Source organism: Miscanthus floridulus, chromosome 9, assembly GCF_019320115.1.
Source record: "Miscanthus floridulus cultivar M001 chromosome 9, ASM1932011v1, whole genome shotgun sequence".
Taxonomy (NCBI): domain Eukaryota; kingdom Viridiplantae; phylum Streptophyta; class Magnoliopsida; order Poales; family Poaceae; genus Miscanthus; species Miscanthus floridulus.
The window spans coordinates 72,155,991-72,173,860 of NC_089588.1; the positions used below are offsets into that span (position 1 = coordinate 72,155,991).

The 17,870-nt window shown below is 44.3% G+C and overlaps 1 protein-coding gene across 1 annotated transcript; it reads left to right on the forward strand.

Annotated features, from left to right (window-relative positions):
* Positions 1 to 5,592: 5,592 nt before the first annotated feature.
* Positions 5,593 to 9,989, forward strand: LOC136480068 (disease resistance protein RGA5-like). Its single transcript, XM_066477735.1, has 4 exons — positions 5,593 to 5,787; positions 5,862 to 6,397; positions 8,005 to 8,098; positions 8,193 to 9,989. Exons 1-4 carry the CDS (start codon positions 5,593 to 5,595, stop codon positions 9,987 to 9,989), a joined length of 2,622 nt encoding a protein of 873 aa, XP_066333832.1.
* The last annotated feature ends 7,881 nt before the right edge of the window (positions 9,990 to 17,870 follow it).

Here is a 17,870-nt window from a genome sequence, read left to right on the forward strand (position 1 = left end):
ACTCTTTACAGGAAAGCTGACCACAGATGTCTGTGTGAATAACCAATAAAATTCCTACGCTTCGTTTGGCATCTTTCTTAATCTTCTTTACATACTTTCCTTTTATGCATTCTCTGCATTGTTCTAAATCTGAGAGCTCTAATGGAGGAAGAATATCATTCTTAACTTGTCTTTCTATTCTTCTCCTCGAAATATGGCCTGAACGATAGTGCCATAATTTCGACAACGCATCGTGAGCTCTCTTATGCCACCATTTCCAGAGTAACACTCTGTCATCAGCTACTTTATCAGCTGAGTAGCATATGTCTTTGAAGTGCTAGTGAATGGACTCTTTGTTCTATCGAGGTACTCGGTGCCCGTGTCATATTCTAGAATTGAGCCCACAATTGCAGGTTCAATCATGTTCTTTATCACAGCCAAACATTTTTTTGTTGGCAGTGACACACTTCCTATGCCTTAAAAGTCATAGGACATCTTTTAGGATTCAGAATCCCTTTCTTTAGTTGCCCAAGTGACATCATTCTCTTTTGTCTCCCTCACCGGTGTCTCAAACTCAGTGGAACGCGGTGAGATGACTACCCAGTCCACCTTAGACAAGATGAAAATCAGGTCAAAACTTTTCTTAACATAAAAATAACATCATTTGCATGTCTTGATTCCAACGTTGGTCAAAATCAAAACATACAATTATTCTTATACACTAATTCTACATCACCGTTGGACAGAAATAGAATTAATGCATAAATCTTTAACTTTCACAACTGTTCTTACACACTAATTCTACATCACCTTTGGGCAGAAGTAGAATTAATACATAAATCTTTAAAATTAACATATGTTCTTATACACTAATCTACATCACCGTTGGGCAGAAGTAGAATTAATGCATAAATTATTAAAATTACGATATTGTTATTAACAACATTGGTCAGAAAACAACAACATCATAATCATATCAAAACTCTTTTTCTCCAATTAAATACCACATTGGTTCAAAATAACTGAAGAAACGATAATTTCTTTAGCAGCGGAAAAACTCTTACTCAATTTCTTGAATTTTACCCACAGGGAAAAATTACCTTTTTCTATTTTTCTTTTGAGCCAATTTGCATTTTCAATTTTCTAAGAAAAAGAAAAAACGAAACTGGGCTCTTGCTCTTTACTGTTTCGGCCTGAAACGGCCCACGGCCCACAGCCTCACGCGCCCTTCCCGCGCGCTCCCCCGCGCCCAGGCCGTAACCTGGGCCTGGGCCGGGAATTCGGCCTGGTGCGCGCACCCGCCTGGGCTGAAAGCCGGCCCGGTGAATCTGCGCCGTTGATTCCAATCGGACGGTCGAGCAGGCGTTTCGGCCGGTCAAAAACCCAGCGCCGCACGGCTCATCGCGACCCTAGCGCCATTCGCCCCTTGCCCTTCTCTCTCTTCGCTCGCCGCTCTCTCCTCTCTCTACCTCAGCGCAGCGACTCGGCTCCCGAGCGAAGCAGTGACCGAGTGTCGGCGACCGAGCAAAGCAGCGAGCGAGGCGGCCATGGCGCCGTCGCTGGCCTGCTCGCCGGCGCGCGTGCTCCCAACGGGTGAGCATGCCGCCGTCGAGCGGCCTGGCTGCGGCGCTTCCTTGGCCGAGCCCGGCGAGCTAGCTCCCCCGGCTCGGCTTCTGCTCCCGCGCCGGCGAAGGGTGATCCCGACGCACGGCATGGTAGGCCTCCTTTTCCCTTCCCTTTCGCTTTCTCCGATTTGGATTGTTTTCTGTTTTCCAAACCGAAGGTAGGGTTAGGGTTTCTTTGATTCCCTTTCTTTCTTTTGATTCGACCGATTCGGTTTTTCCCTTTGGAGTTCGTCCGAATCGAATCGGGATCTAGGGTTAGGGTTCGGTTGAACCCAAAAACCCGATCCGTGTTTTCCTTTTGTGTGATTCGAGATCTAGATGCTAGGGTTCCTTTTCTTTCTTCTTGGATTGAACTGATTAGTGATGGGATTCTTTCTAGGGTTAGGGTTCGTGTGCCGACCCTGTTCTTTTTCTCTTCTTTGGATTTTCTTTCTTTTCTTTGATTTCTTTTCTCTTTTGGAGTTCATCCGAATGGATTTCCCTTTTTTTCTCCATGCGAGTTAGGGTTAGGTTCAGTTGAACCCGGATTCTTTCCCCTTCCCCTTTTTCGTTTGGGATTAACCCGATTTGGAATTGGGGTTAAAATTAGGGTTAGGTCTTAGGGTTCAGCCAAAACGGAACCCATCCTTCTTCATTCCTTAGATCCGAACTTGATCTGTTCGGTCCTTTACTTTTGCCGTGCGCCGTCGAACGGTGCGACTCCTTTCCCCACACGCGGTGGCGGTGATGACCGGTAGACCGTGAGCCGGTCTCTCTTTCTTTTGCTTTTACCCGGTTAGGGTTAGGGATACAGAGGCAACCTTGGCTCTGATACCAATGTTAGGATCAAATGTGTACCTCTGTGTTTAACCGTAGATCCGGGGACGACCTCTTCCTTTAGGGTTCCTCTTGTCGCCCTGGGACAGTAGCGTCGTGACCTCGCGGACACCGGTGCCGAGGCAGATCCGGCTCGGTGGCGAGGTACAGTGGTGGCGTCGGAGAACCTGCAGGCGACGGCGGTGGTCGGTGGGGCACATCCCGTCGCTGGCAGCACGCTTTAGGATCGGTTTAGGGTTTCTCTGTAGTGGGTGTGGCGGCTCCGGTCAACCTCGTTATCCGAGCCCTCATCCCCACCTTCCTTTTATGTGTGCTGTGCGACAGGGGCCCACCAACCGGGTTAGAGTTGGGCTCCCCCGATCAGGGAGCCGAGATAAGGGCCCAATAGGCCGTTGGGCCTATTGGTGGAGATCAACTAACATCTGCAACAGGTCGTGGACATTGCCGTGCTCTCCAACGAGTTGCACGGTAGCCTCACGGCGCAGCAGGGGCGAAGCTACACTACGAGGAGGGGGTGCAAAGGCACCTCCCAAAATTTGTAAAAACAATAAAATTAGTTAAAACTTTACCATATATGCACCTCCTAAAACACATATCTATACACCCACAAAACATATGCACTCCCTCTAGTTTGCCCATAGCTTCGCTGCTGCGTAGCTGCGTGCTCTCGTCAGGCTGCACGAGCACCACTCAGCCAGTCAGACCTGCTAGTGTTATTGTGGCACTGGTGCAGGAGGCCTGGAGGCCCACCGAGGTCGTTGAGATTAACGCACGCCTACCTCGACGGAGTACGCGAACATCCGAACATGGAGAATGGCCAATGGGCCACCATCTGTCCCTGCCCCAACCACGGCGAGATTTTATCACGCAGGAGAGTGTCAGGCCTCTAGCTCAGTCCATGGATATGTTTGGATTTTGGCCTATAGGATATCCATTATATAATTCTTATTTGGATATTTAGATCATCAACTAATAAATCCAGTCCATGTGAAAAGTGTAATGAACTTGCAAAAGGCAAGTTGTTTAATTGGATTTTAGACAATCCATCTGAAAAGTGTTGTGAACTTACAAAGAGCAAGTTGTACGTCCAATTAGACTTTTTTTTTCTCAATCATGCAAATGGTTTGCGCGTCTCTGTATTAAGATAGAGAAAAAGTTTAATACAACACTCCTTAACGGCACCCTAGGGGGTCAGAAGAGTTGTACATGGATGGTTGGATCCTCCCTAGTGTACTCCAATTGGACTTTGAACAATACATGTGCAGAGTGTAATGAACTTACATGGAGCAAGCTAGTTTGTGGGTTCTAAATGTCTTTAACCGTCACTCTCGTGGCAAAAGGGTGGATTGACTCTGGAAGTTTTTTTTATGAGAAACAAACTTTATTAGCAGCAGTGTGCTGCAATGATGGTGAATGAATCACCAATTACAGAGTGTAAGGCCGTCACTGTGGGACAGCTGTTTGCATGAGCAGTATTCGTACAGGTAAGCTGCATTTGAGAATAAGTTGTGCTTAATGAGCTACAAGCTTAGGTAGCTACGACATGAGCCGTGGTGTTGAGCTTTCGATGGACCTTGAAAATATTTGCGTTATTCCTTGACGAATGATTAATAAAGCTCTGTATGAAGCCCTTGATTTCCCAATGCGGTGGATTGGTGTGGTCATTGCCATTGAAGAATGCCACCAGCTGTTGGTTGTCCGATAAAAATATCGGGTAATGGATGCCTAGTGGCTAGTGTGAAGGCAATCTGAGCTGCAAGCGCCAAGACTGCAGCTTCAGCCACGAGTACAGAGGTCAAGGACAAATTAATAACCCAGGCGCTGGACTCTTTCCGTGATAAAGATAATGTAAAACCGCCCAGTGGGAGCCTAGTACGCCCGTTCACCCCAGTCTGAACTTGCCTTGTTTCTGCTATGGACCAAAGGAGGAGGCTTTGATCTCCGTACGTAATGACAACGCAGGGGTTCATGGGGGCGCAACTGCCATCACCAACTCCATGGGCCACGGCAACAGCATCCCATGCCCAGTGTACACCTTGGTAGCCTGAAGCTAGAGAGGGGAAAGCATCAATGGAGAGGTACCGTGACGCCCCGTCCCAAGATGGATAACCTCCTCACCTTGGTGCGTCCTAGTTGGAAATGGTCCTGAGCATTGCAGTTGCAGGCGCCACTGTCACATGGCCTAGGCCCTGCACTGCACCGTACCTTCTTCGAAAATTTGTTAGCCTATGTTTAGTTCCAAAAACTTTTTCCGAAAAGTGCTACAGTAGCCATCACATCGAATCTTGCGATACGTGCATGAAGCATTAAATGTAGACGAAAAAAAACTAATTGCACAGTTTGATTGGAAATCGCGAGACGAACGTTTTGAGCCTAATTGATCCATTATTGAACACTAATTGTCAAATAAAAACGAAAGTACTACAGTAGCTAAATTCCTAAATTTCACCCAACGAAAGTGGAAGAAAGACACAAACTGACAATGGTCGGTGCAAATGCAGCATCTGCTTTCCGTGAAGATGCCTGCTGCAATTGTAAAATGAGGAATACATTTGTTCAAATGAGACCAGCTAGATGCAAGCTGTGAGCTCATACCAGCAAAGATCACCTGCTGCCCAAAGCCCCAGACTAGGCTCCCTTCTCCCCAGTGAAATTCAAGCTGCAGGACAGATCAAGTTTCTGCATGCAGATATGGACTTTGAAAAGCAAGCAGAGGCCCTTTCATTCAGTGTTCGATGTTTTATTTTTTTGTTCACAGAGGTCCCAGGGAACAAAGAGAATCTCATCTCCGTTATTTATTAGATATAACAGTGTAGGAACTTGGTATAAAACAGAACACACCGACTGCTGGGAGAATCACGCCATTTTACTTTCTCGTCATTTTTTTTTTGTAATGACTGACATGGAGGCTCAGATCTCGATGGCCACATTGCAGAAGCCATTCACGTCTCATGGTCATGAGTTAAAATACACTGGAACGCCGATAATAGCGCTAGTTCACATGCTCTGAACTTCGTTTTAGCCTTTTAGGAAAAGAAGGCCCTCCGATTACCGTAGCCCCATCTCTTCTCCACAACCCACAGGCCACAGCACAGCTGTATGCCATTCTCCAGTCTCCACACAACATCACCATCCACCAATCTAGCTGCTTGCCAAAGAGAGCAAGGCATGCATGGAGCTCGCCGTGGCGGCCCTGGGCAGCCTCCTCCCCAAGCTTGCCACACTCCTCGCAGATGAGTACAAGCTGCAGAAGGGAGTCAGGGGGGAGATCAGGTTCCTGAAAGCTGAAATGGAGAGCATGCAGGCTGCTCTCGACAGGTTGTCCAAGCTGCCGCCTCAACAGATCGATGATCTTCACAACATTTGGGTGAGCTGTCCTATGACATTGAGGACAGTGTTGACTCTTTCATGCTCCGAGTCGATGCCCCTGGTTGTGCCAAGCCAAAGAGCTTCAGAACGTTCTTTGACAGGACCATCGTCCTATTGACAAAAGCCAAGCCTCGGCATCATATCGCCGATGACATCCAAGACATCAGGAGCCGCATCCAAGAGGTTGCTGGTAGGCGAGAAAGGTACAGATTTCCAGAAGTTGCAGTGCAGCCAGAGAATACAGAAATGGATCCTCGGTTGCCATCTCTCTACGAAGATGTAAAGAACCTGGTTGGTATTGAAGGCCCTTCAGAGAAGCTCACTGCTTTGCTAATGCAAGGGGAGGGTGCACAAAAACAGCAGCTAATGGTTGTCTCTATTGTCGGAGTTGGAGGCCTTGGGAAAACAACTCTTGCAAATTCGGTGTATCAAAGAATCAGAGGAGAATTTCAGTCTCAAGCTTTTGTTTCAGTCTCCCTTAAGCCAGATATAAAGAAGATCTTCAGCAGCATACTACGGCAGGTTAGTGGAGGAGAGTACCCCAATGCTGAAGCATGGAGTCATACTGAGCTTATAGATACAATCAGACAAATACTTGAGAAAAAGAGGTATGTAGTAATGATTATCAAATTTTCCTTTTCAAACTAGTCACAAATCTGTGTACTCTCTCCATTCCAAATTATAAGTCGCTTTGATTTTTTTTTTTGATTTTTTTTTAGATAAAGGATAGAAACTATCCGGCTTCATCTACCCTTGGGTAGAATCAGACCAAATTATTACAGCATCAAAAATTAAAGAAAGAAGTTGACCGAAGAAAATACATCCCCAACAAGGAGCTCGAGTAGTCCTACGTGACCTCTGACTTCCACCGTGATGTCAATTCCACAGAATAAGATCACCAACGTCAAGACGAAGCCGCCAAACACGTTTGTCAGACCTAATAAAGGTACTAAAAACGTTGGACACCGACCACCATTGAAGACTGGATGCTTCTTCCTTGGCAACAGCACGAAGCACTTGGTGTAAACCACCAAACGCTGAGTTGTTACGCCAACGAATGCCGCCTCCGCCTTGAGCTGAACACCGAACAGGGTAACCACACGGGAAAACTGCCCGGCCTTGGCGATCAAGAACTTCGACGACGCGCCTGCGCCATCGCCGCCAGCCCGGAGAAACCAGGCTAGGTTTTCACCCAGTTATTGAACGCCCGCGGATGCAGCAAGGGACGGACTGACCAACGGCTTCAGCAGCACCTTCAACAAGGTGCGTGGCACAGAAGTTCCACCGCCGCCGGCCCGGCGTAACACGCCAGGCAAGGATTTCGCCCAAGCCGCCGCCACCACCGTCGACACTGCGCCCGGCCAACGTGGAAGACCGCCTTCACCGGAAGGTCACCATCAGAGACGCTCAGAAGACGGGCATCCCCGGCGCTGACCGTAGATCAGATCCAGACCCAGGGGGCCCAATCCTGACCCGCCGCCACCGCCGCCAGACGAACGGCACGCCGGCCGCCGTCGATGATCCACCACCACACAGAGCAGGGTACTGCCGGCAGAGGGACAGCACCAGCCCAGACCGAGGACGCCAGATCCAGGCCCGCAGGGCCCAAATCCGCCCGTCCGCCGCCACGGCGACTGCACACCGATGACGGAGAAGTCCGCCACCGCCGCACCGCCCTGCGCCCGCCGCGCTCGCCCCCCACCTGGCCGCGTCGTCCAGCGCCGCCACACAACCGGCTGAGAGGGCCACGCCGCCGCCATCCCGGCCGGCCGCGCGGCCTTGCCGGCGGACCGCTCCGGTGGCGGCACGACTGGAGATTGGAGGGGAGGGAGAGGGCACGGCGGCTAGGGTTTGGAGGGGAGGGAGAGGGTGTAGAGATTGTATTCTGTTTTGACGTAGATGTTATAATAGAGTATGATACATCTATTTTTCTATGTATCTAGATATAATGTATGTCTAGATACATAGCAAATTGTATGTATCAAAAAAAGTCAAAGTGATTTATAATTTGGAACGGAGGGAGTACTTGAACAGAGTTCCTAAATCATAATCGCCATCCATTCATTTATTGGCACGCCTGTATAGTTTCTATATTCCCATGGTGTCTAGTCATAAATTCGTGAACTTTAGCAGAGCTTGAAATAAAGAAAAACACTGTAATTAACAAATTCCAATGACACACAATTAATTGTTCTTTTCCTTTAAAAAAATGCAGGTACATTATTGTAATTGATGATTTATGGGGAGAGTCTGCATGGACACAGATAAAATGTGCTCTAACTGAAAACAGTCTTGGTAGCAGAGTCATTGTAAGTTGTAACAACCCGGAAAACTGATGTGGCAAAATTTTCTTGCTCGTCCATTGATGGTACACTGTGTGAACTAGATCCCCTCTCTTATGAGGACTCAAAAAAGCTGCTGTGTAAAAGGGTACTCAATGAAAATGAGAAAATGCATTCTGAATTAGAGGATGTATCACGGAAAATTTTGGAGAAATGTGGTGGTATACCCTTAGCTATCATTACTACAGCTAGTTTGTTGGCTAGTAGGCCAAACAAAACAAAGTATGAATGGTATACTGTATACAATTCAATGGGTTCTGGACTTCATAAGGACAAGAGCCTTGAGAACATGAGAGGGATCTTGTATCTTAGTTATTCTGATCTGCCCTCCTATCTAAAGCCGTGTTTACTGTATCTAAACATGTTCCCTGAGGATTATGAGATTCCAAGTGAACGTTTGGTTAGGCTTTGGATAGCAGAAGGTTTCATCGATGAAAAACAGGGGAGTAATTTGTATGATCTTGGAGAGAGGTACTTCATTGAGCTCGTCAACAGAAGCATGATTCAACCACTATATAAAAAGGATGGTAGTCCAGGAGCTTGTCGAGTACATGATATGATACTTGATCTCATTATTTCCCTCTCATCTCAAGAAAATTTTGTCACCATACTAGAAGGTCCGTGCCACATATCTTCAGCATGCAATATTCGACGATTATCTCTGCGAGGCAGCAAGAGCAATAGCAAGGAAGAACAAATGATTTTCCCAGCAACAGTGAACATATCCCATGTCAGGTCAGTCGTTGCTTTTGGTGATGCCGTTGAGTGGGTGCCACCTATGTCAAGGTTTCCAGTTCTCCGTGTTTTGGCTTTCAGAAGTCAGTCCAGAAACAATATCCACCCTAAGGATCTAGGAAGTCTGCAGCACTTGAGATACCTTGAACTAGGAGGTGATCTCAAAACAGAGCTTCTAGAAGAAATTGGGAACCTAAAGCTTCTCAGGACATTGGATCTTTGGGGCGGATTCAAAGGAGAATTGCCAGCTAGCATTAGTCAGCTACGACAACTTGAAAATCTGTTAACTGGTACTAATAAGGTGAAATTTCCAGATGGAACTGGGAATCTAATATCCTTACACGAGCTGTCATGTCTATTTCTGGACGAATCACCAAATACTTTGGCTGAACTTGGTAACCTTACTAAACTCCGAGTGCTGACAATATATTGGTGGCAGAGTTACGTGAAGACATTTCTACAGGCCTTATCCAATCTAGTCAACCTTCGCAGACTAGCTTTTATTGGTGGCAGAACAACATGCTCCCTAGATTACATGCCAGACCAATGGACGGGCCCTGCACGTCTCCAAAGGTTTCATGGGAGTTTTGTAACCTTTTCCCAGGTGCCCTGGTGGTTTTCCTCCCTCTCTGAACTCTCCAGCTTGTCCATGCGGGTCAATCTACTAAGACAGGAGGATCTCAAACTGCTTGGAACTTTGCCGGTGCTACGTTTTCTTGATCTAAAAGTAGATGCCTATGGCACCACCACCGAAGAACAGTTGGTGGTTGGTGCTGATCACCCCTTCCGCTCTCTAGTAGAGTTTAGGTTTACGCACTACACAAGATGTTGGCTGGAGTTTGCTCGAGGAGTGATGCCAAAGCTTCAAAGGCTTGAGTTATACTTTGAAGCACGGAGGAGGGAAGGTGGTGGTTTTGATATTGGCTTGGAGAACCTTGCTTCACTTACACACGTCACCGTCAAGTTTGACCGTGACGGTGTCCGGATGAAGGTGGTGGAGGATGTCGAGTACAAGGTCAGGGATGCACTCGACATGCATCCGAACCATCCAACGCTCGAGCTTTCAATATTTTGGGAAGAGGAAATGATAAAGGATGAGGACAAGATTGGTCACGAGGTGTAAGAGGAAAGGTAATAGATAGAATCACTGGGAAATTAATGCTCACCTATAGTTGCTTGTTCCTTTCATCTGACGTATCTGCTTTGCCTTTTGCAGTGATGAAGACTGGGAGAATATATGATAAAGGACGAGAACAAAGATGGTCGGGAGGAGTCCGAGGAAAGGTAATAGAATTATTGAGAAATTAATACTCACCTATAGTTGTTTGCTCCTTTCATCTGACGTAGCTACTTTGTCTTTTGCAGTTAAGATTGGGAGTCATCCTTCCACGGCCATCCCCAGTCCCCTATTTCCTTTGCCTGAGCTGAGGATCCACTTCTGCTTGCATGATTCGTCAGCTGGTTGTTCATTTCGACTTCACCACCGTTGCCCTCTTTTTTACTCCGAGTCATTCCGTCCATCGCTCATGTTCTGCTTCTAGTCTACACATTTCTTCACTTCTCCTATTTTCTTTCCTAAGTGCTCTGTTTTGTGTCCCCTTGTGCCACCCAATTAATTAATTATTCCTTAGCAAAGAAGCACCCCACCTTTGTCGCACTTGGCAAATTGTTCTTCACTCTGTTTCCCGTGAAAAATGCACAGAAAATGAATCTGCATTATTATTGCCAAAATATCATCTGTTGTTGTTTTTGGAAAATGAATGCCCAAACTCCTTCGCCATCGTTGACAATTTGAGCCCGCCCTTGTTGTCCTTAAATAAAATATTTTTTTAAAAAAAATATCTGTCATTCTGCTCCAACATATTCAGCGGATTGCTAAACCCAACTGGGCCATCATGTTGGATGCATTTTCTACCCACTTGACAAGCCTCGGTAGGTTTGCCTCACATTGAAATTGTTTCAAAAGTTGGTTGCTACCTTTATGAATTATGACCTTTCCAACATCTGTTGTAAGGCTTGTGTATTGGATGCAGTAGGCAATAGATACTAGAATTTTACAGATTTTCTGTTGCTCAAGTTCTAAATTTAATACTTGTAATTCATCCCTTTTTTGAGAAAGGTGTCTATCCCTTTCCCATTTATGTTTGCGATTTGTCATGACTATTGGGTTATACTATTACTTTAGGCCTTAGTTAAACCATGTATCACATGCCTTAGGTTAATTAGCACTATATTACTGTATTAACTACCTCCTTATGCTGTTGTTGGAACGAAATTTCATATAAATGTGCATGGATCCTATGTCTACAGGAAAGTATGATCTCAATAGAGAAAATGCAACCCATGTATCCTAGTTGTGTAATCAAGTTAAGCTCACAGTAAAACTACATTTTCAGCACCTAGTGCTTGATGTTTTCTTCTATTTAGCACTGAATTTCTTTTATTGAGATTGCAAAACATCTATACTGACAGTTTTCAATAATAAGTTGCGATTTGGCTCACTAGGTGAAATTTTCCTAGATTTGTCTATGCTTGCATAGTACATGCTAACAAGAATATAAAAAGCACTTTTGGATACAACAGGCATGGTCCCATGTAAAATTTTGAGTATATATTACACAGATCATGTAAGATGGCTACATATCAATACCATGGGACTAGGATTAATATAACAACCATCCATGCTGATGAATGTAGATGTTTTGGCCTACCATTGTTATGAATTGGTGATTTGAATTCCATGATTTGTGGTTTTGCATAACTATGGGTGTATGTTTAAAACCAAATTGTTTTAAGGTTGTAACACCCAAAAATTTGGATCATTTTAAAATATGTGAATTTGATTTAATTGTGAATTTTTGTGACCATTTAAACTTAGAAAAGTAATAATTTTCGTTCAATTAAAATCAATTATAGGATCTAACTACATGTTTATGCATTCATGCTGCTGCATAATATTTTTGTATTGCGTGGTTGGAAACCAAAATTTAAAAAAAAAGAATTCAAAATTTATTTGAAAATTTGCTTTGGAGATTGGAAAAGAAAAAGAAAAGGAATTCTCTTCCCTCTCTTCACCCTCCCTGGCTTTTGGCCCGAAGGCCCGTTTCCTCCTTTCCTTCTCGGGCCACCCCGTTTCACTCCATAGGCCCACTGTCTTCCCGCGGCCCAGCTGCAGGCAGCAGCCCAAGCCGCAGCACCCGTCCTCCCTGGTTCCGCTAACACCTCGGGCCCGTTTGTCAGGGCCTTCTCCCACCTCGAGTCGGCGTCGTCCCGGACTCCGTCTGCGCAAGGAGTCCACCTCCGCTCCATGTCCGCTTGGTTGGCTCGCGCCCCCACGCCGCACCGCCCCCTTAAATAGCAGCCGCGTCCGCCGCCATCCCCGTCAACCCTAGAAGCAAGCCACAGGCCTTGCTCGAGCTCGGACCGCGCTGCCGCCACCCTAGCTCGCTACTGCCGCCATCAATTCGCCGCTCCTCCGCCTTCGTGACCGTGTTCCCGAGGTTCGCTTGGAGGTAAGCAAGCTTCAGCTGCCTCGCATGCTCTCCCTCTCGCTTTCTATTTCTCTCTCTGCCTCGTCCGAGTCTTGCCGTTGAGCCAATCCGCCAAACCGTGTGTGAGCTCGCCACCGTGCCGTTGTAGGGCCCTCCGATCTCTCCAACGTGTTCGCCGCGCCTCCCTCTTGCTTCCCGATCTTTTCCCGAGCCAAACGGTGGTCGGAATTGCCTAAACCGATCATGCCGACGAGTTCCCCTACTCCTCCGGCGAGAACGCCGCCGGCTGGGCTCGCCGCCGGCCGGCCACCTCTCTTCCCCCTCCCCATCTTCTAATCTGAGCCGCTCACTTGAGATCCAACGATTCAAACCACCCCATACCCCTTCGGCTGGAATTTATGCATAAGAGACCCCCTCCTTTCCCCTAATCTAACCCGTAGTCCAAAGCGCGTTTACAAATACGTCTTTTTTATTTTAAAGCGTATTTTCTTTTAGTTTAGATTCAAAATACGTTTTTATCTATTTACAGTTTTGCCACTATCTCCATCAGGCCATAACTTTCATGTTTTTAACTCCGATTTGACCCGTTCAAGTTGCATTACATTCGTAACGACATAATCTACGCATTAGTATCAATGTTTTCCTTGTCAAGAGCTCAGTAATTTCATGGTTTAAATCCTAACTTGAATAATGATTATGCAATTGGATTTTGATAATTAAAAGTAACTTAGGGTTTTTCACCTCTATCTTTTGTAAATAAAATAAGATTAATCTTATGTTGGTTTTCTAATGCAAATATAATTTGGCTTAAAACAATTTAGAAATTCTTATACATGTTTTATAATTAAAATAAATAAAGCCTATAGTTTCTTTTCGAAGTAAATCTATCGGTAGAGGTATCTTTTTCACCGTAGCTCCGATTAGCGTGCTTTTTGCGTCTGTGTGTTCGTAGCAACGTGTAGAACATCTTTAAAACCTTTTTACTTGCTGTTTATTATGGTTTGTGTACTGTTCTAATTTAGATCTATTATTTGCTTCGTGTATGATTGTATGGATACTTGTGTGGTGCTTTATGATCATGTCCAGTCGGTGAGCTTTGTGTTGGTGACATAGAATAAGTTGGTGATCCAGAAGAAGTCCTTTGGATGTTACAATTCAATAGAAGAATGATCTATGTTTTAAGGCAAGTATAGCATGAGATCTTCCTTGTTGTCCTATTTACGTTAATATCATTTTAATCATATGTATGTGTCTACCTTGGCAACCGTAGTAATTTTCCTAAGTATTTGATATCCTGGATTCCTTGATTCCTACGGTTTTATGCATTGGGTAGTATGATGCTAGTGCTCAACTAAAGCCATGATCTTGTAACTTGACTAATGATATATGCAATAAACATTAAAAGATGCTTTTTAGCAACATGGAACAAGGGGGCTAGAGCATTGGGCTATTTTTATGGTGCTCTAAATTTCTCTCCCTAAGGACTTATCTGTAAGTGATCATCCAGGACTTACAGTATAGCTGTGAGGGCTACATGGTTCTGGGTTTAGCTCAGTATGAGGATCTTTTCTAGCTTGTTAGTGGTTACCTTTATTGGCATAAGAATAGCTTGCCGAATCGGGTATAGCGCGGCCTCTGTCCCCTTGTGTATAGGCTGCACGTCATTGTGCCATAGGGAAGGGGGGCTCTACATCTGTTTGCCGAGTGAATCTAATAGCCCTAACTTGTTAGACGAATATTTGTAAGGCTTCATAGTGAACCCTGCTGACCTTCCTTGGAAGTGGGTCAAGAGATTAGCTACCTCGGACGAAAAGATAAATCACGACTCACAGTGAAAGTGTACAACCTCTGCAGAGTGTAAAACTGGTATATCAGCCGTGCTCATGGTCACGAGCGGCCTTGGAACATTTACGGAATAGATGAAGAACACGGATGATACCGATGATGAAGATGCACACTAATGATTACTATTTATGTTGTTCATTATTCATGTTTACCTGATCATGTGTTTATATGGGCTTGTGATATACTTGTTGCTACTCCTATGCCAAAATTGTGACAATTAAAAGCTAATCGCAGTTAAACCAGTGTCAGCCTTTTGAGCCTCATGAACCCCATGTTATATTTGTTAAGTACGACGTGTACTTACGCTTGCTTTACTTTTTAAATCTTTGAAAAAATCCCGGATGGGTCCCAGATTACTAAAGTTTGGAGGAATTAGGCTTGTAATCAACTAGTCAGTTGTCCATGTGGAATTGGAGTCTTCACCCGAAGATTGGAGTTGTCTTTCCGCTGTTTGTTGTCTAAGGTTATATCCTTTATACTAAGTATGCTATATATTAAGCATTGTCTATTGATATTACCTTTATTTGTAGCTATATGTGAGATTTGACTTTCTGAGCTCACATATGGTGTGTATCTGGTTTTGTTTTTAAAACCGGGTGCTACAAAGTGGTATCAAAGCAATGCTAACTGTAGGACATGAGCCTAGATAGAACTAGACGTTTTAGCATGCTTTCATCTCTGCTTAGCTCTTGCTTTCTCTCCAACCTTGTTATTTGCTAAAAGTTATGCTCACTTTGGCCTCTGTTCTGTTATGAAAACCTTGTCTCTATTCTAAATCCTCTATCTTTGTCAAAATAGATGGGTCGTAATGAGGAGACCACCAGCATCAAAAGTCAGGATGACCAGGCTGCATTGTCCTTGATTGCATTTGACAAGGAGAAGCTTTTAGTTATGCAAAACAAGTACTAGAAAGAATGACTCAACATGGGAGTTCTCAATAGTGCTTGCCACAGGGTCAAACCAACACACCAAAGAGACCAGTGAAGAGACAAGTGGCTGAAGCTTGGAAAAAATGAGGTCCAATGAAGATGTTGGTAGTAAGACACTTGGTAGTCAGGACCAATGTCAATGCTGCAAGCATTATGGTTTTCCCTGTCTTCAAAATAAGTCTAATAAGAGGAAAGTTAAGGTGAACCCGAGTTGTGAAGCTAATGTGGATAAGAAGAGGAAGGCGGTCTCACTAGAGCCAGAATTGGGAAGTAATCAGCATTCGAGTTCTACTACATTGTCACATCCAGCTCCAATCCCTGGTTGGGTAAATTCAGACTTTAAAGAGTAAGAAGTTTATCAAGCTAAGATTACTCCACCCTTTCCATATGAGGTATGCATAGATGGGTGGACGATCACCTATAAGGAGTTTCAACCCTGAAGGATCAAGCAAACTAGAAAGCGGTCCAGTCAAACAAAGATGAACCTTTAGAGTCGACAAGCTGACAACACAATTCGGTGGAGTATGACATCACAAAAGATCCAGCTAAGATCATGTGTTATCGTTGCCAACAAGAAGGATATTATGCTAAATTTTGCCCATGGAAGAATCAACAATTACACCATGGAAGTGGCCAGAGTCAGATCACTACAAGGTTGCTACCAGAAAGTGAGTGATACCCAACCTGAAAGAAGCATTTGATGAGAATGGCGAATGAAGAAGGCATGCCGGATTACTCAAGATCAACGAAGTGAAAGATGCGTTGCCCTCACGGACATGCAAGAGATGCTACCCTAGATGCCCTCGTAGCCACACCTTAGTTAAAGAATAGGAGTTTGTGCCCTTTATGTAATAAAACGATAGTATCGCAAGTGGAGTCAATGATTGAGTTGTGCACCTTTATTGCTTTGTTGAATTGTCATTATGCTTATGATTGTTTTGCATCTTTGTAATGATTGCAATGATCTTGTTGGGTGTTCTCATAATTTCATTTAGCTTATAGGCCTAAGGTATAAGGATTAATGAAATAAATAGTTGGGTTATGATTTTCTTCTGTTTTCCCTATCCTGCCTTTCAGAGCAGTCTATCCTCTACGGCTTATATCTCTGATTTTGGACGATCAGAAATCATGAGAAAATTCTAGACCATAGTAGACTTTGATATCTTTCTGTGACTACAAGAATCACCTGATAGCTATTTTGGTTATGGAGTTATGAAAATCACAAGACGATGCAACCGCGCTGTCTAAAATCTGAAGTAGTTTCTATTGTGCACTATTTTCGACCACCTAAACTGCGAAATTTGGAAAAGTATCCTATAAGGAAGTTGTGGAGGATTTGATAAACTTTCCAACAATATAAGCTACAACTTCATTGGATTAATAGAATGAGAGTTACAGCTATTTTACTACACTGCTATTTTCCTGCTCGTGAGGAATTTTAGATTTCTTGTTCTTGCCCATACACAAGAGTATCACTGGGAGGTCAGAACGTCTTGATACTAGTTAGCTCATCTAGAAGGAGGTGCAAGCTACCCTTTTTGCGTCCCCTACTTTACCTTTTCTTAAGGGGTAGCCCAAGTAAAGGTGGTTTTGAAGATTCTAGCTCTCACTTGGAAGAATCGGTTAATCTGATAAGAAAGGTGATACCCAAAGGATGTATATCACTTAAGGGCTTCATCATCCAGAGTAGGTATCCTTTGCTCGGTTGATAAGTTATTGGATCATCTACGAGGAATGGATGCATTTGACAATATGGCTCTGCAATTCGAGCTATCCTCAGCTGGGAGTCCAATCTTCAGCATACCCAAGACAAGTAGGCGTTGATGACATAGGAATGAGATATCTAATAACTACATATGGTTCTCAGGAAATTCCAATGATATACTAAGCATGACAAGAAGATTTGGGATTGAAGAAAGTTAATGATGTGATTGGAATCCACTCGAAGATGTGAGCGGAATTCAGAGTTTTAATAATGAGGTTTGGTTAGAGATTTAAGGGAAGTTTATTCAAGACCATCAAGATATTGATAGTGTTACTGGATAAGGTTTTAAGTTCGTTTGGATCAAGAGACCTCAGCTAAGTATTTGAAGGAGTAAAAAAAGGGTTGGAGTAAAACCTATGTATTAGCTTTGTCAAATCAGGACAAGAGCTTTATATCTACAATGATGCATTTTGTAAAGGTGTGGGATGTGTCCTTATGCAAGAAGAAAAGTAGAAGTTTATGCAGGAAGGCATGAGATGGAACATCTGACGAATGATCTAGAGTTATCCATTATGGAGCATGGAAGTACTATCTTTTTGGAAGTAAAAGTAACGTCTAGGAGGATCACAAGAATCTACAGGACATCTTCCCTAAGTTGGTCTTGAGCTTGTGTTATCCTCGTTGGAATGAAATTGATTATGACTTGGAAAAGTGCTATTACTTCAAGGAGCAGAGTCATGGACGATGCCCTTAGCAACGGAGAATTGTGCTAAGAGGGTTCGAGTGACACCAAGGACTAAAGAACTGTATTCCAAGCAACTTAACCAGAATCATTAATGTTTTGAAGATTGGTGGTAGAATCTCTTTCTGACCAAGAAAGTGAAAAGGCTCTGTTGGAAGATGAATATTTTAAGAAAGAGAATTGATAGTATGTACTAAAAAGGAAAGGTGGCCTAGTGATTGGAGTTACCTTAGTATTGTTTAGAGTACCTGTTAGAATCTTGGAATCAGTTTGGCAAGTTACTTCGAGTAAG

Excerpts from the sequence above, each read along its gene's own strand:
- LOC136480068 (XM_066477735.1), top strand. The coding sequence starts at position 5,593 with ATGGAGCTCGCCGTGGCGGCCCTGGGCAGCCTCCTCCCCAAGCTTGCC. Across the intron at positions 6,398-8,004 it reads CAAATACTTGAGAAAAAGAG|GTACATTATTGTAATTGATG; the intron begins GTATGTAGTAAT and ends AAAAAAATGCAG. Across the intron at positions 8,099-8,192 it reads GTCTTGGTAGCAGAGTCATT|GACTCAAAAAAGCTGCTGTG; the intron begins GTAAGTTGTAAC and ends CTCTCTTATGAG.